This window comes from Hirundo rustica, chromosome 3 (genome assembly GCF_015227805.2).
Source record: "Hirundo rustica isolate bHirRus1 chromosome 3, bHirRus1.pri.v3, whole genome shotgun sequence".
Lineage (NCBI taxonomy): Eukaryota > Metazoa > Chordata > Aves > Passeriformes > Hirundinidae > Hirundo > Hirundo rustica.
In genome coordinates this window covers 43,283,167-43,309,678 of record NC_053452.1, presented here as the reverse complement: position 1 = coordinate 43,309,678, position 26,512 = coordinate 43,283,167, and the positions used below count along the sequence as shown (strand labels likewise).

The window sequence follows — 26,512 nt, the reverse complement described above, 5'->3', positions numbered from 1 at the left end:
TATCACATTTATTAATTTTTCTGTAGCAATAATCCTAGAAGATGCTTTGCAAATGGGGCTAATATCATCTTACACAGTAATCATCTTCCTTTCTCTGACCATCAGCAAAGATACAGTCTTTATACTTGAAAGGATAGTGCCTTCACCAGCTCTGGCCAAGGAGGCTGCATTAGTAGTAGACTTTTTAACCTTTGTATGGGAAAGAAAGAATAGCTGTATTAAGACAAAAAAGGGAAGCAATCACTACAGCTACAGTTTATCTAGGATGTATGATCTGTTACAATCAAGCTCTTTGTTCAGGCTTATTATCAATCTCAGTGACTCATTCTGGCTTGTGACATAAAGCAGGTGCACTTTTGAGATGAGAAGTAGGAATGTTGCTTACCTTGTTGAACTGGAGAATAGGCGTTGGTCAGAAAACGAAAGTGCCCTTTATTGTACCAGCAAATCAATGACATATTTCCCTTCATTCTTATTCTGTATTGTCCTCTGGACTGTGGAGTAACAGAATTGTTCAGCATGGACGGAGGTAGGCCTGTGCAGTCACTCTTCCTGGTGCTCAGCAACCCACAGCAGTAAATCCCTGCATGTGAACAAACACATTCCCTATCAGCAAGTCATTGCATGGACCCAGACAGCAAAACCAGCAGAGCAAGCCTGAAGGACCTCTGGAAGAACTTGCCCTACAACCTTCTAGTTCAACAGACACATCAGCCAAAGATTTGCGTCCTACAGACAAGTGCAGAAAGCCTGATCTCTTGTTGAAATATATTGATGCCTGCTCCACTGTCACGATGAAACAACAGGAAAAATAATTCAGGGTATTTTCCTGGCTGTAACACCTACAATATGTGTCTAACATTACATGTTGAAATTGGTCTCAAAAATCATTATCAAAAATGATAATGTGCATAATGGGAAACATCAGAATTTATGATGCAAGAGAATCTTGGATGTTTAACTGAAAGAATAAATTTTAGAGGGAGCAGGGAAGTAGGGAAAGATATAGCATCTCAGATGTTAGCTAAAATAAATTCTCCTACATGACTCCTGAAATGCTTTTAGTCACAATAGTTTAATCTACTGCTTCACTGTGCTGCCACACAGTTGTTGCTTTTTAGCTCAATACTCCTTGCACCTGCATCATCTGCTTTCCTGAGGAAATGCTGCTTAAGCAGCTAAAAACCACTGAAACCACTGGTTGATTAAAAAAAAAAAAATGCACATGCCAGAAGGATGGAAAAGATGGAAAGACAAGTTCAGTGAAAACTGATTTTAGGGCACTAAAGCAAGCACTGATCTTGTCCTGCACAGACACCAGAAGCTCTTGCAGGAGACACAGTCTGTTGCTCACAGTTTCTTGGCCTTTTCATATGTGAAAGAGGCAATGGATAAAATCAAACACCACAAAATGCATCTCAGTACAGCCAGGTGGGCACAAAAAAGGTTTGTCAACAACATCATTAATGATGCTTGAATTTTTTATTAGGCTGTGAAATACTAACAGCCTGTTTCTGTTAGTCCAAGAGAAGCAGATCTTCTCGATCAAATTTTTCTCTGACTCAAAGAAATATTGGATGGAAATTTCCATCATCTCCCTCAGTTTTGTGTTAACCCATTTGAGTGGAAAAAAACAGTGGGCATGGAAGCAGGTGACATCTGTGCACATCTTGTGGTGGTTTAAAGCTCATCTGTCAGCCAAGTCTGCTTGATCAAATTTTTCATCATACTGAATTTTGCATTATATCCTTACAGTGAAAATGGAAAGTCAGAATGCAGTGTCTGGCTTCCCCTAAACACGTTACCTCTGTTCATATGTTTCCACAAACATGTTACCTCTGTTCCTGGATTTCCATTTATGTGGCTCTTCTGCCTCTGTCTTTCTGGAAGCTCCTAAGCTCTTGAGTGCAGGTGCAGCCTTTGTCAATGGTTCACATAGTGACTGGCATGCTGAGCATCCACTCAACAGCTCACAGCCACTACAGGAATACTAATAAATTCATTGCATGTACTCATGCATTGGTCCAGTAGCTGTGGGCATACCTACAAGGAGCTACAGCTCTTCCATCAGAAATTCAAGCCACTGAATGGGAACAGGAACGGGACAGTTTCATTCTCAAGGGAGAAACCTGCACTCCACCAGTTATTTCTAATGAAATAATCAGTCCCTGGAAATCTTAAGTTCCTTCCACAAAAGAAAATGAGAAAAGCCTGATGACAACATGCTTACAATCACTGCAGAGGGAACTGCACCTCTAGTGGAAAGCTGATTTTTTGTTTTTCTTTTTAAAAATTTCTTTTGTTGCTAAGAGGTACCCAAGCAGTGTAAGTCATGTACCTGCAGACTCTGCCATTAATATAGCAAATATTTATAAAGCTTTCTTCTAGCCAATATTAAGATCTTCCCACGCTGATTACAAGGATTACAAACCTGAGAATTTCTTTAACTGCCCAGAGTTTGTTATTCATGGAAATGTGATACTTTTTCTAGGAGGCTGCAATGGAATAAAACCAAACTAATAACTACATTGTTGTGCTGGAGCTTCAAAACAGCAACAGCCATCTCTGAGATCCCATAATAATTAGTTGTAGCCTTTCCTTTTATTGTAGCAATAAGCCTGTAGAAAACTTCCAGCAGATGTTCCACTCCTCATGCAGAATAATGGGAACCATTTTCTCTCTAAGGAACACATCATGTAGCCTTCCTGCTGTACAGCCTAGAAAAGTGCAGCACTTCTGCAGATTTACTAGCATCTCTCATTGTGGATGAAACCCTAAATCTACTGTAGAGTTTTTTTAAACCATCCAGTTACTATAGCAATAGAAGCAATAAAAATTACACCCATCTGGCTCAATGAAGTTTTTGTGTGTAATCAAATCAGAATCACAACAGGTGTTTGCAGCACACACAGGAGTCAGTGGAAACAGGTTGCTCTCTGGTCTTCTTAAACTGTAGCTGCAATATAAATGAATACACCTAAGATAGTTTAGCAAAGAAGAAATGTGGTGTAGTCACCCAAAACTCATTCCCAGAGTTTCCAGCCTCCAGAGAGCTTGTGCTGAAACCTGCTTCACCACATCTTCACTAGTACAGTCCACAAAGGCCATCAGGCTTGAGCTAATTCAGGCAAAAAAATCTTCAATCATTTATTCTGCATGCAACACTAGCTCAAGTCAGAGCTAGGAAACCAGGGTGGGGCTGCTGTGGAGAGCAGAAGTGAGCTTGCTTTAGTCCATGTGCTGGAGTTGCAGGATCCTGCAAACCTTGTGGGAATGCCATGGTCAACCAGGCTGGCAGCTCTTGCAGCTTTGCCAACACCAGCCCCTCTGCAGAACACAGCCAGGTGCTCCTGCCAGGTTCAGAACAAGTAGAAGGGACTTTCAGAGATCATATGTTTAAGGGAAGCATGGAACACAGGGCTTTAGGAGGTTTTGTCCTCTATAAATACTAATGCTTAGAGAGGGAAAAAGGGATGTGACTATGAATGAATGTCAGAGCAAATAGCAGTGACAGCTGTCTGCTCACAGAACAGAGAATCTGGGGCATTTCAGTGCAGGCTCCAGCTCTATTCAGAGGCCAGTGAAAGAAATTCTTTGTATGTCCCCTGAAAAATAAAAAAGAGGTCTATTCAGGGTTTTGATTTTGAAAAAGATCAAAGTGTTCCATCTTACTTTCTGAAGTTTTCTCAGTTCTTCGTATCTTCACATAGGTCTTAGAATTATGTTCACTGACATCCCTTTATACTACAAGCCACACTATTGTCTACTATGGTACAGTGAAGGTGCTACACCACAGGCTCTCAATAAAGAGAGAGCATTATTGTCTTTAAGAATAATGCATGTGTGGGCTAGGTGTGGAAAAATGAATGATAGTTAAGATTTGACAAAATATTTCATAGGATTACAAGCTCCTATGGATTAAAGAATAGTTCAGGCTGAAAAACAACTCAGGAGGTCTCTAGTCCCACCCCCTGACAGAGATGGGTGAGCTCTGAGACCAGACAGTGCCATTCAGGGCTTTATCTTGTCTGGGCTTGTAAACGTCCAAGGACAGAGACTGCACAACCTGTCTGGGCATCCTGCTTCACTGCCCTCAGGACAAACCCTGCATCTAGTCTGAACATTTTTTTTTTTTCCCCCAGCCTAAATCTGTTTCTTTTTGTCCTTCCACAATGCATCGGTGTAAAGAGCCAGCTCCATTCTCATGATAGGGTAGCATAAGGTGTTGCATCCTCGCAAAGCCTCTTCTCAACCGGAACAAGAACTATTCCCTCCTCATAGCAGAATATATTTGTATACAGATTATTCTTGTCCTGTGTGCATGTTGTCTAAAACTGTAGGAGGCAATAATCATCTCCCTTGATCTACAGGCTACACTCCCGTTAACACAGCCCAGGACAGTGTTGACCATCTTGGCTGCCAGGGCATGCTACTGACTCAGGTTCAGCATGCAGGTTACCAAGACCCCAAATCCCTTCCCCCCAAACCCTGCCCCCGCCACAAGAATTTTGAGAGGAACTAATAGAGTTTTAGTGGGTGACATCCTAGATTTTCCAGAACTGCTTTTAGTTGCCTTAAAACTTTCATGTTCCCAGAAAGCCTATGGCTTCCAAGCATGAACTTATTTAATTTTTCCCTTATTTCTCTGTCAATAGTCATGAAACCCCCAAACAAAATAAAGCAGTTAAGATCAATACCAATTTATTTGTCTCTCAATGGGATCTTTCTACCACGGGTCCTGCTCTAGCCCAGAAATTGAATCTTCTTGAACAAAAAAAGTAAATTTATCAGTTTAAGAATGGGTCTTGAACTGTCATGAGCACCTGAGCATAGATGCTTTTCAACAGGTTCTTAAGGCACTTTCTGATCATGGTGTCGCTCTGTTCAGGTTTAGCTGAAGTCACACACCAAAAAAGTGTCACACATCAAAAAACCCCAACATTGATTTCATTGCTGAAGGAGACTCTGTGGTAGATCAGGAGAGATCTCTCTGTCCAGTCCAGGCTTCTTTCCTTGCCTCTCCCCAAATGTACTGCTAATGCAGCAGGATCCCAGCAGGTGCTGGCAGTACACAATCTGCTTTGCAGCAGAGTCAATAAACACCATCTTCTCCAAGGCTCCTGACTTCACCACAGCTTGACATCTCAAACATCTCACCTCTCCCAGCGTCTCACAGTCCTTGCAGCTCAACACTCCCTTGCAAAATCTCTGAGCTAGCCCCTAGCAGATCACGGCAAATGCACTGCCTTATTAAACAGAAACACTTTTCTCCCCATGATCTTCTTCCTGTAGGAGTGCCATACTATATTGCAAAGCCAATAAACCTGCTCTCTTAGCATAGACCCCCCATCCACCTTGTAGCTTCACCCCTAGGAAGGTGATAGTGTGTACCAGATCTGAAATTTAATTTTGGAGGCAGCTGTCAGAGGTTATAAAGTCTCATGAAGCTATATAACAAATCATGAACCAAAACGAAATCTCAGTATTGCATTAGCATATTTGATCAGATTGCAAGTCAAAATTACATGTTTTAAAAAAAACATTACTGAATTTGTTACCTGCTAGAAACCATTAATTTGAATGATCTGTGCAGTGTAAAGCCTATGAATAATTCAACTCTGTGAGCAATTGAATTATCTGCAAGTAATAAACACTCAGCTGGTTTAGTAGCCATGTATCTTTTTCACCAGGGTTACTGACCAAATGGATCATGCCATATCATCTTTATCCTTCTCCAGCTAAACATAAAGGATTAACTCAGTCAAGCTGTCAGTCTTTACATTTAAACCTTAACATACATCTCAGGTACAAAGAGTATCTGTGTTATCCTCGGATTTTTTTAAACTCACATTTTGCATCATTGGTTTGGTAGTCTTCAAAATTTAATGCTTATAATCAGCTGAGAAAAGCCATCTAACAAAGATAGGTCTCTTCGCAGAGGAAAAACTCTAGTGCACTATATGCTCCACTCCTTTCCCATTTGGCTCACTGCATTTGGGAAACCATGGCTCTTCTATGAGATATGCAGGTGTTCCACTGTAGCCAGTGAGCTTCCAGCTTGCCTAAATTAATGTAGGAGATAAGTCCTGCATGGAACTCAACAGATGCAGCCCTCAGTGCCAGCACAGTCTGTAGTGCTAAACTACAGCCCTGGTGCAGCTCACTGATGTTCTCATTTTAAATGAGAATTAACATATTGTCTCAATTCCCAGAGTTTCCCCCCGCTTTGGGCCATGTTTTATTAATATAATGGTTTGTGTGAGTTTGATTTTCTGCAATGACAAAAACCCCCAACGTGGAGAGCAGTGGTGTGTCAGCAAACAGCCTCATAGCTGTGATGCACGATGGCAGCCTCCAGCCTCACTGCTGGGGAGGATCTAGTCTATGCACCACATCACTCTGAAAGGCTCTGCTGACTGAAGAACGAGACCAGAGTGACATGAAATGACTTTGACTGGCAAGAGTGCAGGATTCTGTAATTGCAGGGGAGTCACAAGTCCTCAGCATCGCTGAAAGCAAAGCAACACATGGCTTTTCCACGCACAGAGGGAGGGGGCATTTGACAGCAAGGATGACCTGGGATTGTTCTTTGCAGTAGCAAGAGACTTGCTTGGGAGAGCTGTATCAATGGATGTTCTCCTGATTAGTGTGGTTTTGCTAATGGAGAGTTTTATTATGCTTTCAAAACTAAAATCTGTCCTATCAAGGTATGTTGATACTAGCAAAAATCCCACAAAACACAAAAAACCACACTTTTCTAGAGCTTTTCCAAAGGCATAAAATGTCCTCTAGAGGAAACACATCTTTAACAGATATTAAACCAAAAAAGACTTCTAAGACACATCTCTCTAAGGATTCATCCCATCCTTCATCTTTCACAACAGGAATAGAAAAATCACGGGCAGATAGGAAATTCCTTGAAAAATCTTCCAGGTCACATAGGAGATTTGACTTCACATTTATAAATCAAAGAACAAAAGCAAACACTTTAAATGACCTTATTAAAATAGTTTTTACATCCTTATTTTGAAGATTTAAAAAAAGAAGGTTTAAAAGCAACTTAGAAAGTCTTTTGCATAGTACCTTCTCATGAATGAGAAGTTTTCTTAGAGATGAACAACTTAGCTATACAAGGAATTGAAATATCAGTGAAGACTTTTGGAATTTTTTTTTTTTTTAATTCAGTGGCATGAAGCCCTTACGTCTGTCACCATTAAAACCCAATGAGTCACTCAATACACACCTTGCTTCTCAAATTCTTCAAAGAGATTCAGGCTGGTAATGCTTGGGCCTGTGAAGATGATGTAGTTCTTCCCAGAGGCGTTTTGACAAAGGCTTTTGGCCACCATACTGTGAAGTTGTGGTTTGTTCTTCAAAGCATCCAACCCATCAGCACCACTCCCTTCTTTGAGATGGACATAAATCTTAAATGAGAAATGGTAAAAAAAGTCAGAAGTTTATAAGGAATCCAGAAGGAGCAGATGCAATTCCCAACACACCTGCACAGCTCAACTTGAGACAAGCTGAGAAGGCAGTAGACACTAGTTATAAAGGATAATTAAAGTCCCTTTCAAGGGTCTGTTGCTTCTAAACCAATTCAGGTTAGCTGGTACAGCTACTGATAAATACAGCATCCTTCACCTCACTTTTAAGGCTCCTGTCTTAGTTTGCCTGTCAGGAAAAGACTCCAGTCATAACTGGGAATACATGTTATACTGAATCTGCATAGGCTTCATTGCTGCCAGCAAAAGGAGAGCATAGGAACTTCCGTTTCAAGAAAAGCCAGTGTAAGATGATCAGAAGGAAACGGCCCATTACCTTCACTGCATTAATATTCAGATTTATTTCCCATTTGCAGTAACCATCAGGCTGTGTCACAAGTTCGTCTGCACCTCCATAAATGAGCAAAATGCACACCCAACCAGCCAGAACACCCTCATCAAACTCTCCAGGCACAGTGCTAACACTCAGATCCTTTTCATATATCCGGATTTGCAAGCAACCCACCAAAACAGTTTGAACCATGCAGAGGGAGAAAATGTATAACCCTTTGTTTGTATGCAAGCCCTCTATTTTATTTCACTGACTATTTTAGAAGCACAACTTACACCCCAGTTCAACACTTAATAAAGCCAACTAGGCATCCGACCTTCATCTTGTTCTAAGAGTTAGCAGAAATAACCTGCTGGAAAGAGAAATGGGAAGAAGCAAACACTGTACTCTGTTACTCAACACTACTGTAATACCATGGAACTTGCAAAGATTTAAATACACAAACAAATGCAAATTTTCAGAAAAACTTGCCCAGGCCTGCCTTCATGACTTTGGCTCTGAAATACTCAAATGTTTTATGAATTACAGAAAATTTTACCTGTTAAAGAAAAAAACTGAAACTTGTTCAGTACTCAGAGGCAGGAAAAAGTAATTTTGCCTTGGTTTTTGGAATGCTATATCCACAACAACTTTGTTACATTTGTTTGACAATTCAACCATGCAAAACATGCAGCATTACTCTTCTGTATAGCTCATTTCTCTTACCAACAGACACTGTAACAAATGAAAATTCATAGCAATCCTCAGAGAACAAAAATGTTCATGTTTGCACTAGTGCTCCCAGTAATTTGTAACTCAATGATCTCGTAGAAGAACAAAATTCAATTAAAGAGCCTCTCCCTATTTTAGATGGTTCATCTCCCAGCACTGGTATTCTGTGTCATATTCCCTAGCAATTAACGCATCATGGAATAAACTTCAACAGGATGTGTTACATATGAAATTTCTGGGAAATTAGACATGATTTGTATTTTGAAGGAACTGACATGCTGAAAACAAAGTTGGTGCAAGGACAAATGCACACTAATTCCAAAAAGTAGGGTATATATTAAAAGGAAGTCTTAAATACATAATTTATCTTAAAAAAATAAAAATTTAAAGCCTCTTTTATTGATAGAAATAGCTCCCAGATGAGAACAAAGGCAGCAATGTTTCCAGACTCCCAGATTCTGCTCCACTCATTTTTGATAGCTGTCAAATTTGTGCTTTCTCCAGTTCTAAGACTGAGGACTAGCTAATTATGATAACTCATTTAGGTTATTAATCAGGGCTCCAGAGAGCCAGTGGAATGCATTCAAAGAACAGATTGCTCCAAATTTACAGCAAAGGTATTTCATGATCATTGGCAACAAAATTAATATTAGGTTACGAGTATGTCTGCACAGAGACCACACATCAAACCCTCAAAATCTACAGACAGGGCAGTGGAGACAGAAGATGCAGACAGATTAGTTTTGACCTTGGATTAGCAGACGAGCTGAAAACAAAGCAGGAATCTAAGTCTATAAAAGAGTCTTACACCTTACCTCCTCAGATCCAGCAAATCTTAGAGTCTCTCCTGCTCCATGCTTGCTCTTTGTTCCTTGTAGAGTGCTGCCTCTCCAAGGGACAGTCCTCTGGCACTCCTGGTGTGCCAGCTGGTCCCTCACTGTGGGCTGGTTTGTGCCTGCAAGCAGCTCCTTTGAAGAGCATGCCCACCATGCAACTGGCCACTGAGGTACCACTACTTTCGTTTGAAGATGCTACACACTTCACAGGTTTTGTTAGCAGAATTCCCTGCACATCTGGCTGTGAATTTCAACCCCCTTGCTCTGTTCACCTCCCCAGTGCCCTTTACTCAAATGCCCATACCCACTACTGAACCTTTCCTCCTTCTCCTCCAATGTTAAATATTTTTTCTCCCTGGGCACTTCCTTACCTACCCAACAACAGCCTTTTTTCTTGGCACAGTATTTCTTGTATTGGAGAAGCATCATTCAAAACTTTATCACGCCCAGCTGTATGGGGATGATGGGTGACAGCAGCACAGCGTTGGAAGGTATAAAGGCTGCTGTGAAACAGAGGCTGTGTACAGATAACTGGCAAAGGCATGGCTTCAAATATCTTTACAAATGCCCAGGATCCCATATGGCCTTCATTTTCCCTCATCCAGCTTATTTCATTCTACCTTAACCCATTAAGATCCTACCAACTGAGGACCACAGCATTCCCACATCCTTTCTGTAATGCATTAGAAGTAGGCACAGTCAGAAACTGTATCCCCATAATGTTTGTTAAATCATTGACTGGACCTTCTGGTTTGTCCTGGGACATTAGAATTTTGTGTTCTTTCCATGTGCACCAACAGCAAAATATCATCAGAATTACAGACTCAACAACTGTTGCTGGATAACAGATGGGAGCTGCTGGCAGCAAACATCCTCTGCTTCTGTGCAGGACAGCCCAAGCAGTGCTTCTTGAATATCTGCAGAGATCTCTTTCACTGTCTGTCTTTTCTAATGGCTACCAATACATTTGATCCACAGCACCAATTGGGATAACTTGTACAGATGTGACATCATCTGTCTTAGGAAGCAGCTATGGGGTGAAGATATTTAACATGCAGTGCTTTTTCGATTCACTCCTCAATTATTTGTTGAATATCTGTTGTTTATCAGAAGGCACGCTCAGTTGTGCCTTCTCTCTATCTCTCTTCTCTCTATCTGTAGCTGCCCTGTTGCACCAGACACCTTCAATGCAGTGTGTTTTCATCACCTTCTTGTGGAAAGTTCATAAGGTCTCACAGGAACTGAGTAAAAAACTGAACACTAAGGAACAAAAGCTACATCTTGACTGCATATTTAAGAGAATATGCCCTAGAAATTGAAATATTGGTAATTCTGCTCATATTTAAAGCTCAGATGGCATATTGAAAGCACTTGTGAATAGAACATCCTAAATACTCCACCTTCATACATAATTGAAGCACCCCAGGGTACAATGCTCAAATGAAACAGATGACATTTGGAAGCAAAAGAAGGGCAGAGGTAGTAATAAACAGAAGGAAGATTTTGAAAGATATATTGTGCAAAAATATTTCACAAAGGGCAGATCCTAAACAACCACAAAACAGAAGCCATGTTTTCAGATGACACTGTTATAAAAACAGGACAGCAAAGTAAAGTAGTCATGATTTTTCGATCCTCGATAGCTACTGAAAATATAACTTTATTTTTTTCTACAGGCTTCACAGCCAACCCACAACTGCACATTCCTAGCATTACTCTCTAGATCCCGCCTCAGTCGGTCTTCCCCTCTCATCCTAACCTCACCTTTAACTGTTGTCATTACCAACACTGCTGGGAGATTCTCCTCTCCAGTTTCATCCTAAACCTGCTGCAGTTCATACTCTCTCCTTTTTTAATGATCTCTTCCCAGCTCTTGACTAGAATATTATTGGCACCTGTGGTGGTGCTCTTACCAAGACTAGATCTTTTCATTTGTTCAAGCCTCCCTTCATTCTCTTCCTGCTACTCTAAAGGCCTTTTCTAAAGGGTATGCAAGAACATACAGTTTTCCCAACCTGTTCCCAGCAGTTCCTGGTGCTCCTTATAAAGCTCTTTACTTGGTCCCCTTCTTTTCTCCCTCTGCATTCTATTTTGAATGATTTCAATCTGCATCAACACACACACATGCAGCTTTATGTTGAAGACTGACAAATACCTTTGAAGAACACATGTTCTTCAAAGTTTCTAAAAAGATCTTTGGGAAACTGGCAAAAAGATGCTGCTGGAGTTGACAACGCAAGACCAATATGGCTTAGAATTCTTTGCTTTTCTTTCCATGATTTCTTGTTATTTTTTTGTCACTGAGGGTACTACAATTTTTTACCTGCATGGCAGACTGACAACCCATGGATCGACAACCCATGGATCAACAAATGCAGAATTTGCTCTGTACCTTCTCCTAGGCAGCCACATCTAGGTCAGGCAGATTCATTTTCTCTAACAGCTCCACATAAATAATTTCCCATTCTTTCAAATACCTATGCCTGGCTTTCCTCCCAATTACTGCAATCATCCTTCTTTTCTTTGGCCTTGCTTAGTTGTATCTTGACATCCAGACAGCGCTCCACCCCTCACATCACTTGCCTAACCCTTTGCTTTGACCACGTCGGCCTTTTGCCAGTTCCTTCTTCTTTGCAGCATCAAATGGAAATGGGGCAGGAAAATGGAGACAGGCCTTTATGGTCTAAGCTTCCCTATTGATCTCCTCCTGTACCACATCAGTATAGTGATTCCTGCCCACACTTGCCCTGTGAAGCCAAGCATCCAACAACCAATGTCAAACAAGCCGACATTTGCCTCTTTCCATGCTGCCCTTCTCCTGCCTGGCTGGAAATCACCACCATCTCAGCAGAGCTCTTTACTTTTGCTCTTCAAAACCTTTCCTAGAAAGGATGCAAACTCCACAAGGCAATTGATAATCAATGCATTGTTTCTGTTTCTTCTTAATGCTGCTTTTCCAGGTTCCCTCTGTGTAACTGGCAGCCCAGCTCAGTTCCATGACTGAGGTTTCACTCTGATGCCACACAACTGCGCAACATTGGCTCAGTTTTTCTATGAAAATTATCTGTTGAGCTTTGAAGAGGGTGTGTAAGTGAGGAGGTGTAAGGGGGAAGGTATGTAAGTGGTACAAGACAAGAGCAGTATCAGAAGTGCTGTAACTGTTGAGAAGATAATACATAGCAGCTCAAGGAGAAAAATACTTACATAAAAAAGGCACAAGACAAAACCAAGTGATGACAAATGAGTGACATCAAGGACCTAGCTCATTTCCAAGGAGGCATCACGAGGCTGATGACTGCCCTGCTGGTGCAGGCTCACCAGGAGCAGGGTGTATACTGGTGCCTAGCAGTGTGTTGGTCCCAGATCGCGGCCACGTGCATTAGCCAAGAAACACTGCTGCACTCAGCCTGCTTCCAGAGTTGTCTGGGCAGCCAAAATGTGTCTGAACTAAAGAGATTTGCTGTAGGAAGCCTAAGCCTCCTTCTTGCACTTAGATCCTAAACTTTCTATGGTATGGATTTTTTTTTTTTTTTTTTTTTTTTTTCCTGCTTACTGCACCCAGCACAAAGGGATGGGATCCATGAGAGGCATTCCTATGGCAAACTGTTAAGTGCACAAAACAAAACAAGAGGCTCTGGTGCTTTTAGTCTCCTTCCCCAGGCAGAGTCGCAGTTGGCGAGAACAGCTGCAGAAGGGACACAACTATACAGGTAGTTTTATTCTCATAAACTCCAAGCAGCTCAGATGGGCACTAAAAAATAACATTCATTCACTCCTGAAAATAGACATTAAGATTGTATGTAAACTGTGAGAGATCTTTGCGTTAGATCACATTTAGGTTTGGTTTCCTATTCATTGAGAAACATGGTAAGATTATAAAGTCCATAAAAATTAATAGAGCTGAGAGCTGGCCCATCACACATCTTCAAAAATACCTTTCCAGTTAACACTGGTGAGCAAGAGGATAATTGACTTTCAACTGAGACCTGGGATTCTCAGATGCTGATATTAGAGAACCACACGCATTAAAACGCCAGAGCCGGGTGGGAGCCAGAGGAAGAAAGTAGATAGGATTTTCCAGTCGCCAATGACTGACAAATGAAGGTGATCAGATTTCCTGGGATCCCCTCACAGACAAAGCCTGACCTTGAGAACCTCCTCAAAGCAGCTGCTACATCTGTGTGTTCCAGATGCAACCATTCCAGCAACAGAGGAATTATCAGGGCACTGTTTAAAGAAATGCAACGGCTCAGACTAATCTCTAAACAGAACTTAAATAGGCCGAAACACCAACATTTCTGAGCAGCTTATTAAACAAGTGCACAGATGGCTAACTCTCCTGCAACTCTGACCTTGAAAACAAAACCGACTCCAGATTTATTTACTCCTCCCTTTCCCATTGACTGAATGCACTTATGTGGTGTGTGGTGAAATTATAAATTCTTTGGGGCACAATTTCAGTTTCTCTAAATTCTGGAAGTTCTTACTCTATAAAACCAATAGGGTTATGAAGTATTTGAGCTGGCTGTAGCTACCCTCTCGGAAATGAACTACAGCACATACTATAGAAGCATGATGTTTACATTGTTTGGGGTTTTTTTTGCTGCCTCTGAGAGCTCTGCCACTGATCTGTGGAGTGACCTCAGACATCTCCCTTCACTGAGACTGCTGCTCTTGGGGAGAGAGCCCTCTCTCAGCCTCTCAGGCAGGGGCCACCCTGGTCCAGCTTTCACTCTTTAGACACAGCTGTCATGCAAATCACTGTTTCTTCAGGACCATGGGAAGACCCAAGATGCAGAAACACAGTACTTTTCCTTACTCTGTTCTGACTCATCAATTCATGGGAAGCAGTGGAAGGTGGAAACTCAAAGTCAGTCCCAGCACAAGGACCTCAAGGACTTCATAAATCTGAGTAGCATATTTCACTGGGATATTAGTGAAAATGAAATGCATTATTGCAAGAATTTTCTGCCAGGGAATAAAAGCAAATGCAGAGCCCATATATTCAGTGGCAGGAAGGAGGTGTGGGAAGGGAAAAGTCTCCAGTATAGCCTCAGAAAAAAAAACTTAATCTCAATGAATAGGAAAGGATATACAAATCCATAAAGTAATTTCTTCCTCTTCACCATGATACCAGTTTTTTTAAGCAAATGATTACGTTGATGAGCTAATTCCATTACTGCCTATCAGAGTGATTAATATTGCCTGACTGTGCCTTTGTAGTGCTCTCTACCATCTATGCGCTGTCTTTCATTTTGTTAATTGAGTGGGTCAGGCACTATCTAAGGGTTACATTTGGGCTACGGTGTGGGCCTGATATTCCTATGTCTGAAGGGATTTTAGCCAGCTAGCAGTACTAACTGTTTCCCAAGGGAAAATTCTCAAGAAAGCTTCTTCTCAAAACAATCTTGGCAAAACAGCTATCCTTTCCCAAAACAACCTTTCTCCAGGTGGTGTTTTGCTGCTCCTCTAGTTTCACCAAAGGGATTAGAGAGGTGTCATTCCTATTCACCAGTCATGTTAAGTCTGTATCGGAACACCTTATAAAAGGTGGTAAGAATTAGACAATAAAGCCTTCTATACTCTTTGCCTTCTGAAATACTTGGAGTCTTTCGTCTTTCCTTCGTGTCCTACAGCGACACCATGGGTCTGTGCTTCAGGATGAGGCACTGTGGGAATATCTTGTTCTGCCAGCTCTCCATGTACTGGGGTTCACCAGCATCCTGTGCTTCCTTCTCCTGCAAAATGGTCAGAAAACCTTCTTGTGCAGGAGGAGCTATGCAAGGACTAGGCATCACTTCCTAACAGTTACTCATTAACCATGCTCATTCCTTTTGAGCCACACAAGAAGTGAAAAGAGAGCATGATATATCCCACCAGGACAAAATAACTAGCCCTAGTCAACTAGTAAAGTATTTGGAAATTCTCTTCATCATTTTTTGATGAGTGATATTGCTCTATCTAAAATTATAAATAGTCCTACCAGTCATATTTATGAACAATTTTTATAATTAAGTGCACCAGATTTTCAGAGAAAAAGGAAGAAATAAGAACTCACAAAAAAACTGACACAGATGCAGTTTTGATTTAAATACTATCACTTACTACTTAAATATACTCTAAGCAAATACTGTAAGAAAGACATCTAAGCTACATCAATAATTTAAACTGCAATCAAGACATTAAAATATTGGTTTTAAAAGTGTCTCAGTGGTAAGTAGGCAAACAGAAGTGCTAAGTAGTATGTAGGGAAATGGATTGGAAAGAAACAAGAAAAGCAAAGAGAAGATGGAGCAGAGAGGGACACCTGAAGTCCTGCAAGCTGTGTTTGTTGTTCCCCTGAATTAGAGAGAGAGGAATGAGAAGGCCCAAGCCCTCTCCCACAGCAGCTGCTGCCACCTCCATGTCCAGTGTCAAGGGCAGATGAAAAAGGCAGCAGTCTCAGGGCGGTTTTGCCATCCACTTTGCCAAAGTCAGCTCTCCTGGAGGCTTTCTGAGCCGTCTAAGAGGTTTTGTTCGTGTTCCAAACTGCGGCAGACATATATTTACATTGTTTGAATGATGTGTCCTTCCTGCATGCTCCCACTTGGCCAGCTGACCGTGAAGAGATGCTCAGCAACAAAGCCATTCATTGCAACAAGATGCTCTGCTTGAGATTTTCTGAAGCAGACATATAATCCCAAATTGTGCGTCAATCTTAAAACAGTTAACTCTCAGGGTGCAGTCAAGTTATCTGGAGTACAGTAGACAGAAAAGTAGCCTAATATTCATACATTATTTATATTATGAATATATAAGCCCATGCACCTTCTTATGTCCACAAGCAGTACTTAGGCTTTATGCCACTTCTGTTCCATGAACGCCTTATTGGGATAGATTTTTAATCAAAAACCTTTTCCTTAAAAAAGTAAATTATGAGCCTTCAAAAAGAAGTGTTAACTTAAACCCAAAAATGTGATTCAAAGTTTTGTTCATAAGAACTAACAGGAACAGGAATTTGAAGAGACAAACAGCTGAAACTCCTAACATTAACAACTGACGTGTGAGCTGCCAACCAGAGTTCACAGAGTAACTCAGCATGTGGCATATCCATTTTTCATTAGGAAAAATCAACTAATCCTTTACATCGTAGGAAAAGCAGAACATTGGGAAAACTAAGATGTCTCCTCAGATGGATTTTATTTTTTTCCTTTTTTAAACACCAGGCTTATAATTCAGGATTGGAGGATATTGTTTTTAGTCAGGAGCATCACAGACCTCTTGAGTTTCCTTCCATTCCTGAAAACCAGTCATATATAGGTCCCTCCTCTCTTCTGTCTGGGTCTACCTTTTTACAGATACGTATTATTCAGACTTTTGAAACTGAATTATCCTGATTTATGAAGTGTTGATAGTCCTATTTTATCTTGAATAAAAAGACCTCAATGTCATCATGTGGAAGCAGTGAGAGAGGGAATTCACCTCTCAGAAGTATTACAGAATATGCTTGTTTTGAAGTAGGCGCTGTAAGGTTTTTCCAACAGCTGGCAGGTGATAGACAAGTCAGTCCTTAACTATCAGACAAGTCTTTTCCTCATGATGTCAGCTTCACAAGAGATTGAAGGGAAGGTTTTTACATGAAGGGGGAAACATTGGATTTATTTCTGGTTTAGATCAATTCTCTCCATTTGTTAAACACAGGAAAAAAAATCAAAACCTCTCTTTTAATACTCTAAACACACCAAATAACCACCAAAGAAAGTGCTTTGGATTCTGTGAAACCGCTTGTAAGTGTGACACATAAATGAATGTAGCATTTCAATCATAACATAATTGAAGTAGCCCATCCTCCCCAGATCAGGTTTTTCCATTTTAGCATGAAGGTATATTCTTTTTCAGTGCTCCCTAAGGTCCCTTTCACCCAGTCATTTCAGCATGTTGACAACGACAGCCAAGTCAAGGAATGAAAATAGAAGGCAGCTGGTAAGATAATCCTGGACGTCATCTGGATGCAAGTGAAGCTTGAGCATCTAATTCATTAAGGGACTGGGAGGATTAGGGTGGTGCGGAGCATCTATTCTGTTTAATTTGACATTCCATTAATTCAGTCTCTCAGTGGACAGGATAGGAGGTGCAACATAATTATAGCTCAGAATCTGAAACCTCTGGCATGTCTGAAGACTTTTTAGTTTTGTGGCAGTTGGCTGGGGGGAGCGCAGAAAGAGAGATGAGCAGACATTGTGCTCGCTGTAATCAATGTGCTTTGGTAATAAACTGCATGTAGGACTGGTGAAGTTCTCCTTGGAGATCAAAGACACTAACTCTACATATCCAATGACTTTCCAAGAACTTTGAGAGCAGAAACTTCCAAGGATGCTTCACAAGGTGATTCTACTTTGTACCAGACAAAATTGTTGCTTTAAAACCTAGATGGAAGAGGTAAGATCCTAAATTTCTTTTCAGAGCAAACTGCAGAGCTGAAAATACAAACCTCCGCTCCCAGTAAACTCTTTTCCTGCACAACTCCTCAAACAGTCATAATGATTCACCAACCAAATTCTGCTCTGAATAAATGTTCAGCTGCAGCAAATCCACAGGCCCTGTTCTGGCATGTATTCAGCCTTAGCAAGCAGTGTGCACATCCTACCTCTGAACCACCACTCTGGAACATGTGGGACACATGTTTTCACAGGAGCTCTTGGGAAAAAAGAAATATTGGAAAACATCTGCCCCCTCAACCTCCAAGTATCAAAATAAATGACCAGATTTTTCAAGGGCTCTCAAAATACATCAGCAATTGGGCAATCTGAGAATTTGAGATGTTCCCAACACCTTACAACAATAAAAACAAACACTTTAACATGTCTCTCACGCCAGCTGACATCTCACCTTGAAGTCAAATCAGATTTTATGTCTTTGATAGAGAGGTAGATGTGTGAAAAGGTATGTAATAGGAGCCCCCACTAATGTTTCTCACAGAAAAATAAACATCTTGATACCATATTGATTTAGTCTATTGGACACTGCTGGCTATCACAGGTGCAGTGTTATAGAGAAAAAATCTGACTCATTAAAAATGACATAAATCACAGTACCTAGACATTTCAATAAACTTAGGATATACAAACAGACAGACCTTTTAACTGCACTTCAATGTAATTAGCTGAGGGCTGGCAGCCAGATGGACAGTATTAGAGACAGAAACTCTCAGTTACATCATACAGCAAACAAAGCCTCAGGAACTTGTCATCACTGTCTGTCACGTCTCACACCTGCAGGAGTCAGAGGCCTCCTGCACTCAGGACTGTAGCCCCCAGCCAGGTAACCAAGAAGTGACTGTTACTTTTGGTCCTGCAATACATTTAAGGGCCTGCTGGAACTCAGTGAAGACATTTGAAGAGGTAAAACCCACCTGGCAGATGAAACCAGTGGATGAGCACTGCCGAACCCAAAGACTGAATTTCCTCTTTTTCCTCTTGCGCAGCTCCCTCTCTGTACAGGTAGCAATGAAAACAGGATCCTCATCTATCAGGGGCTCATGTAGTACCTGCAAGTGGCAAGAGAAGAGGCAGGGAAAGAAATGAAAGAATACATGATTGCTAAAAAAAAAGGTTCTTCAACTGCTTTCAAAGAAATACAACCTGTGCTTGTGTGTACCACGCCAAAGAAGCAAATCCACTTTTGTTTGATGCTACCATCCAACAAAAAACAAAGCCTGGCCAAGCACACCCCATATGTTCTACACATTGCAAGGCACAGCTCTTACTTCTTACTATCTGCTACAGTTCAACATCCCTCCAAAATGATGCAGGGGATGGGGCAGGGAGAGTGGATTGTTAGCAGCATCCTTCCCCATGCTTCTTCATAAGCCTCATATTGTTTGGTAGAATATCTTCCACTCAAACATCCCCTGCAATTTGTTGTAAAGTATGTTCCTTGCTTATAGCAAAGGAAAACACATAATAAAGAGAGAAAGAAGTTAAGGGAGAAAAAGATGCTTTCTGCTGCCACTTAAGGAGGTGGTGAAGCAACAGAAAATATTTTTCCTGGCAGCAGCAGCTTTAGGGAAGTCTCTCTTGCCTTGGGAGCTGAAAAAAATGACAAAAGGAGACAAGGGTAAACCACCAGAGGCAGGAATAGAAAAAGATAACGTAGACTGGAGTAAGTAACAAAGACCTGTGAAAGTGAGGCAGTTTCTGCATTCTGCATTTAGATGATGTTAAGTATAACTGTTTTGTGACACTTCTCTCCATTAATTTAGCAGCAAAACTGACATGTGATACCGCTAGGTATCACACTGTTGAACTCACCTATAGAAAAGTACTAGTAGCTCCCCACAGCTCACAGGCAGCTGTGCATAACATACACATATCTGACTGCACAAAGTGCAAGTTGTCTAGCAAAACACTTGTGAAAGTGCAAAGTCTTGCTGACTGTTGAAAGGTCTCAGCTGATGAATGCTGACCAAATTCAGACATGTACATCTAAATCAGAGCAAGTCACTGCAGGATCCCCTCCTTGTACATGAGGGGAAAGCAGTCCCAGCAGGCCATAATTCATACCCTTGTAAAGATGTGCAAAATAGTCAGATGGGTTATCATTTAAAGGAGTCTGTTCTTTTCCAGTGACCATCCCTCCAGGAGACAGGCTCAGAAACAGGTATGCAGAGGCTCCCACCCTCAGACAAAGCCTTTCCACACCTTCATGAGTGCTACTTTTGTGCACATCTGCGCAGTCAGTGGCAGAAATGAGAACAAAGCTGCACTAAACTTAGGAGTGATGCTTGTAGGAGAGGTGTGGTGGGTGAGCACTTAAGCACCAGAGATGAGCAGCTGCTGGCCTCCTGAATACAAGATGTTAGCTGAAAATTACTCTGTCAGCCCAAAATAGGCACCCGTGCCCTCCCCATGCAGTGATGGCTGCACGCTGTCATTTATATGCACTCCACTTCTTAACGACTCATGAAACATTCACAGGACCATCTGAAAGCACTCTTGTGAAATGTTCAAATTACACACCAAAATGCAGATGTGAGCAAGGAGAGCTGCACACAAAGCTATCTGTTCTTCCAGCTGCAGCTGCCCTGTTTCCCCACTGAAGCCAAATCTTCTTCCTCTCTCAAGGTCCACACAGAACACAACCCTTCCTATCTAAAGGCCATCTGGGGCATTTTCTGCTTCTGCCTCAGAGGATTCTGAACAGCATTTTGCAAATATTAAACTTGCCCTCATTCGCTTTTGCCTTTCTTTGTCTCATGTGAAGAGGGAAGGAGCACATCCTTTGGGATAGGGTTGGATCCATGGTTAAGAATTTCTCAGCTTCTGGAAAGGCTCTCTTCCCTGCCAGATCCCATAGTGGTGTGTTTCCACTATTATAATCTTCCCTGCTGTAGGATGGAGAGCAGTAGAAAGAAAAGGCTGTATAAACACCACCTTAGGACATCTTTAACCCTCTGTCATTAGCTTCTTTCCCTCTGCACCACAGCATCACCTCTCCTAGCAGCAGCTCTACCGCATCCTGTTTACCCTTCACACTCTTTCTGCATCCTATGACACAGTAAGGCCTATCAGTCTTACATCTAGAAAGCAAACTTGAATATTTAAAACTTCTCTCCATTTTCCTTTTCTTCCTGCCCATGCTCAGCCCTGCCTTCCCTCCTTTGTCCCCTTGTACTGAATTTAAGTAATTTCTAAGTTCCTACTCAACTTTTGTGAAGAGGGAAGAAAAATGTGAACAGACTAGGGCAAGATCTGCTGATGCTGTAAAGACAAAATATGGACAGGCAAGGAAAACCCTGGAGCTTGCTCTTCCTTCAGGAATGGGGGACAAGTGTTGTCACCCCTCCACATGCAACCACTGTTTCAACAGCTGTAAAGAACTTTGCAAGCAAGGCACTGTACAGGCTGTGCCTGCTCCTGCCATTGACATGGTGTTTTTAGGACAAAAATTAGCCCTGTTGCTACTGGCCCATCCTATTATTTTGTTCACCGCCCTGTATTCTCAGTCTCCTTGCTCTTCCTGTAATGTCAAATCCATCTATTTGCCAAAACCCCATGCAAAGTTATATTTGCTCCCTCTCTAGTCTGCATTCTTGCTGTTGCTGCAATACACACTTTTACAGGAGTGAGCTTACTGCCCCCATGGCATATTCTTTCCTGCCTCTCATCTTCCTTGATAAAAATCTACTTTCAGGCTTAATTGACTCCTACACATATTCCTGGCCGCCTCTTCACCATCTTTTTCTCACTCCCCAAGTGCTCCTCCTCCTGTTCTGACTTCCTTTCATGCAAGATAGCTTGTGAATTTCTTCACAGAAATCATCCCCATTTTCTTCTCTCAAATTCCCAGTTCTGTTCAGATCTAGAAGCTCCTCATCTAGTTGCTTTGCTCCCCCATTGCTATCACACTGCCTTTCCCTTTTCCTTTCCTTTCCTTTCCTTTCCTTTCCTTTCCTTTCCTTTCCTTTCCTTTCCTTTCCTTTCCTTTCCTTTCCTTTCCTTTCCTTTCCTTTCCTTTCCTTTCCTTTCCTTTCCTTTCCTTTCCTTTCCTTTCCTTTCCTTTCCTTTCCTTTCCTTTCCTTTCCTTTCCTTCTAATCCCTGATAAGTTTACCTGCCAAACATTCACTCTTTGTTTTTCACTCAATATGTATTGGCACTCCAAGTGCTGAAAAGGCAAGACTCCAACACAGGACTCCATTAATTGCTCCATCTCTCAATATCTTTCGCTCACAGAACAAAACAGCTGCTGTCAGGACTGCCTTTCTTTCTTCTCCATTTTAGATAATTTTTAATACTCTTTCCACACCAAAATTCCACCCATGCTCTCTCAACAGAGCCCAAACAGGCTTGTGGACAAAGCCCCGAATCACTAAGTCTTTTGTACTTGGAACTCCTGGACTCCATACACTTAGATAATGAACCATCATATCTGGGAAACATCTCCCCCTGAGCTCCATGGCCATCCACAACACAGGCTGTCTCTTCAGCCTGTCTCCTGGAGCTGCCTCAGCTTGCCTTGTCTCTGGCTTTTGGTGGATACCATCCAGTTGCAGAGGACCCTGAGTAACTGCATGTGGATGCGCAGTCATTCATTCCTGCTGCAAGAGTAGCTCATGCTTCTGCCTCTCTGCTCCAAAGCTCCTCCTGTCTAATCTAAATTCTCTTGCTGGTGTCTGACATCTCTGCTTGCATATCTAGCTGACAGTTCTGATTTCATTATGCTGCATTTGAGAGCATCTCCCTCCCTATAAGAACCCCCCAGTATCTCCTTTTTTGGTCATTGCAGACATCCCTCTCCTCCTGCTGCAGACATCACTGGCTAGTGAATCTGAATGTTAGTCTTTACCTCCTACTTGCACAATCTCCTCAGCCAGGCAATGCCCGCATTCTCTGTGCTTACTGAGTAAGAGCTCTAAAATGGCACTCATTTTAGAGTAACAACCCACCCACCCAGATAAGCTTACATCCAAAACCCACAACCATCCTGCAACAGTTTTACTTTTACTCAACATAAGGCAATCCTCTACAGACTGCTGCTGGAAAGCCATTTTCCTAGTCCATCACTCTGACCACATCACTTTTCTTTCCTTCTCTCTCATAGGTCTTCTCCAGTATATCAGACAGATTATTTCTCTTTTCATTTTCAAAGTCTTCTTGGTCTATCCACATTTTACAGATCCTCTTTGCCATCATTCAAAGGTTAACACTGACCTCCAATGGAGCGATGACTCCATGCTCCTCTGCCCATTTGTTCAGTCTTCAATCAATTCTCTTAAAAAACAAAAATTCAGTTCTTACAGCACTCCATTACCATTAGGCACTTTAAAAATAGCAATGAAGTTTCATAATTTTCTGTTGGCAAACTCTTCCTAAAATCTGGCTTCACAAAAGGATCTACTGGCCAAGAGCTACCAGACATCAGAAATTTACCTTGCTATTCGATGTTCTTGCTCCTCTGTCTGTTTTTCTCTTGCTCAGTGTCTTATACTTGGCCAGCGTTCCCTGAATATTTATGTACTTTTGTCACACTCACAGAAGCCCTAAGACAGAATGATTCTCATTTGGGACCAGCACCCTTAACTCCTAAGGAATCATTTTGAGAACAGGAAACCTGAAATACAGAGGTACAGCACAAGCAAGACCTAATAATTTGAAAATATCCAATATCAAATGAACATTCAATCATGAGGACACAAAAACAAGTTGACCACCCTGTTTTTGCCCCTCTGTGTTTTCAAAGAGGCTGCCATCTAAAGCTGTGAGCTGGTTTGGAAGAGCTATGTTGAAACTGCTTAGCTGTACACTATGATACCAGTAAGAGAGAAACACAAAGAAGCTGCCCAATAATTAGCCAAAGTTCTGCACTGTGTCCTTGGAGGAAGAGGTTGGACTTACATCTCTCTTTTTGCCAGGGGGTTCTCTCCTGCTGGAGATAAGAAAGCAACTGTTCCCAGCCGATATTTCACTGGGCAGATGCAAAACTGTCTGGTTCCAAAACACCAAAGAGAAGGTACTTTAGGGGGAGAGGGAAGCAGAGAGTACCTGGAGTTACACTCCTGACCTCTCCCACACTAGTCCGGGGCAGCCAGAGACAGCAATCCTGTCTAGCCGCATCCTGCTGATGAGCATATAAACACTCAGCAGGCACAGAAGGATATTTGAGCATTGATGTTATTTCCCCTGAACTCCTCTGGTTTCTGGAATTCAGTGTATATCCTTGGCAGCTGAGTACCCTTGAATTTGTTGCTCTATACCTCCCGAGTGCAGGCAGCGCATCCTCCCTGCCTTCAGGCTTGCAGGCAGTAGCACAACTACAAAGCTAAGTAGCAAAGAAACAACACTGCTTACAAGAACAGCCCCAAATCTCCACCTCTTGTTGCTCAGGTAGAGACAGTGTTTATTTATACAGATGATGCTAAGGAGGGTTAAAATGCAGAGAATATTACTGTAAATTTTTTTTACCAATCTAGGTCAGAATACCATCTTTTTTAACCTCAGAAACAACAGCTAGTACTGCTGACGTACAATTAAAATGTTCTGGACTTTCAATTCTTTCATAAGCTAGAGAGTAATTATTTCCTTTTGTTTGCTCAGTATATTTAGCAAAATAATTATCATTCACTAGATTTGGTATACTGACATAGTTCTTTCTCGCTGTTTTCTTTCATAGCAACTGTGGTGTTATTTTTACAGGCACACTTGGGCAGGGGGAGGGGTCACAGATGAGAAAAAAAAGTATTATCTGACAGAAGTTCCTGACTTGAAGAATCTTTTCTGGCTCTCCAAAAGGAAAAGATCAAATCTATAGAAGAAATAACTGTGAAGGCAGATGTACTGCTGTCTGGATGCAGATTGCCCCTGCTCTGTCCATAGGGGTGAGTTAAACAAGGCATCTTCCTCATCTGTGTTCTTTGAGTCCACACTGCCAAAGGACAAAGGTCAGTAACAAGCCTACCCATAAGCCCAAACAGCCCTGCTGCATTCAACAGCAGCTGTGATTTAGCTGTTTGATGCCAGTTACAAGAAGGTAGCATAAAGCTCGTGGGTCAGCAACAAGCCACCCAGGTACCACAAATCTCATGTTTAAGATACAGATGTACCTTAAACACCAAGTCCATTCTGAACTTGAGATTTCAGGTATCACTGATCACAGAAACCTGGGCCCCCCCTTCCAACTGTCTTCCAGAGGCAGAACCTCCAAAAGTCCATCTAAGTGGTCCTTTCCCCTCATCTTCCCATTTGTTTCTGTGCCACTGGGTTATTGTTTTTAATTATTTTTGGTATTTCTCACTGGGCATTCTGGGTTTGATGTTTACTGCAGTCTGCACTCAAGACAATTTGCAGCGAGAGGTCTTTCCTGCTGTTTTGAGCAGATGGGGTCCTCACCTCTTGAGACAGGCAGTGTGCAGCCCTGACTGATGGCACCCAGAGAATGTCACGCACAAGGCTCCTTTCAGGAGGAGGCCTGGAACATCCCCCAGTAGGCTTCCGGAGGTACGCTAGGGTATTTTTAACAACAGATTCAAAACCTTATTCTTTCTCACAGGGTTATTTTTGAAGCTGTATTTTAGTGCTTTTTGTTCCACTCAATATCACTGAAACATGCTGCATAGAAATCACTGACGTAAACACTGACAAAGGAGCAGAGAAGTGGAGGGGGAAGGAAGAAAATTGGCCTGTCTCTACTTCTTCCCCCTTATTTTATTTAAGTAGCATCTCCTTACCAAGCTCAGGATAAGAATATATTTTACTTGTGAAGATTTAGATGTTTTGCCACTGCAAACGGGGAGCTGTGATTTTGTCAATTCAGGTCTCATGCCGTGCTCAGGATGGGGAATGGGAGAAGGGATATACATGCCAATAAAATCTTATCCCTTAATGGATTTGCACTCACAGTGTGTGCCACAGCAAACCATTATAAACATTTGCATTCGACACAATGATCACATTTCGGAAGCCTTTATCTTCTGCCCATTGAAGTCAGCAGCCATAAGGATCAGATTTCATATTTTATGGGAGCCCAACAATTCCATGTTTCTCACTGCCTGCTTTGTCTTAATGGAAATATACCTTGCATAGCTTAGTGAGAACTCTTCCCTCCTCCACCTCAACAGCTTTTTAGGCAACTGTGTTCTCATTAGTTATATAGGTATGATTTTTATTGTCTATAAAATAGGCAAAACCTGGAATTACTAGCCATGTATTTTAGGCACACTTCAATGGATGCGATGCATCTATGCCTTCATTAATTTTGTGCAGTGGGCAAAAATGGGATGCTTCAGAAGGGAAAAAGGAAGAAAAAGAGGACTATGGACGCAACACCCTTTCCAAATGCCCAAGTGAAATATTTATATTCTGGAAACAGTGAATTTATTGAAAAGTTATATCAAGCAGTAACACATTTTATCCTTATTCCTTTTTCTTTCCAGGTTTCTGAATACGACCAGTAGCAACAGCTTCAAAAGCAGATCATTTGTACTGAATAAAGTTTAAATAGAGTATGATGAATATTAAAAGATTTTCACCTGTCCCCCTTTCCAGTCATGAGGAAGCAGCTGTGTCACTGGACCATAGAGCAAGTACCTACTGCTCAAGTCAGGACAGTCACTCTAGCAAACTCAGCTCCATCCAGCTCAGCCTGCTGCCCCTCCAGC

General features: G+C 41.7%; 1 protein-coding gene across 1 annotated transcript in view; it reads right to left on the bottom strand.

The window, feature by feature from the left end:
* Positions 1-26,512, bottom strand: part of PGBD5 (piggyBac transposable element derived 5) — a 68,618-nt gene that overhangs the window by 14,933 nt on the left and 27,173 nt on the right. The window contains exons 3-5 of the mRNA XM_040059891.2: positions 18,772-18,906; positions 7,244-7,424; positions 386-583 (exon numbers count right to left, since the gene is read on the bottom strand). Of these exons, the coding sequence (XP_039915825.1) occupies positions 386-583; positions 7,244-7,424; positions 18,772-18,906 (514 nt within the window). The remainder of the gene's footprint in view (positions 1-385; positions 584-7,243; positions 7,425-18,771; positions 18,907-26,512) is intronic.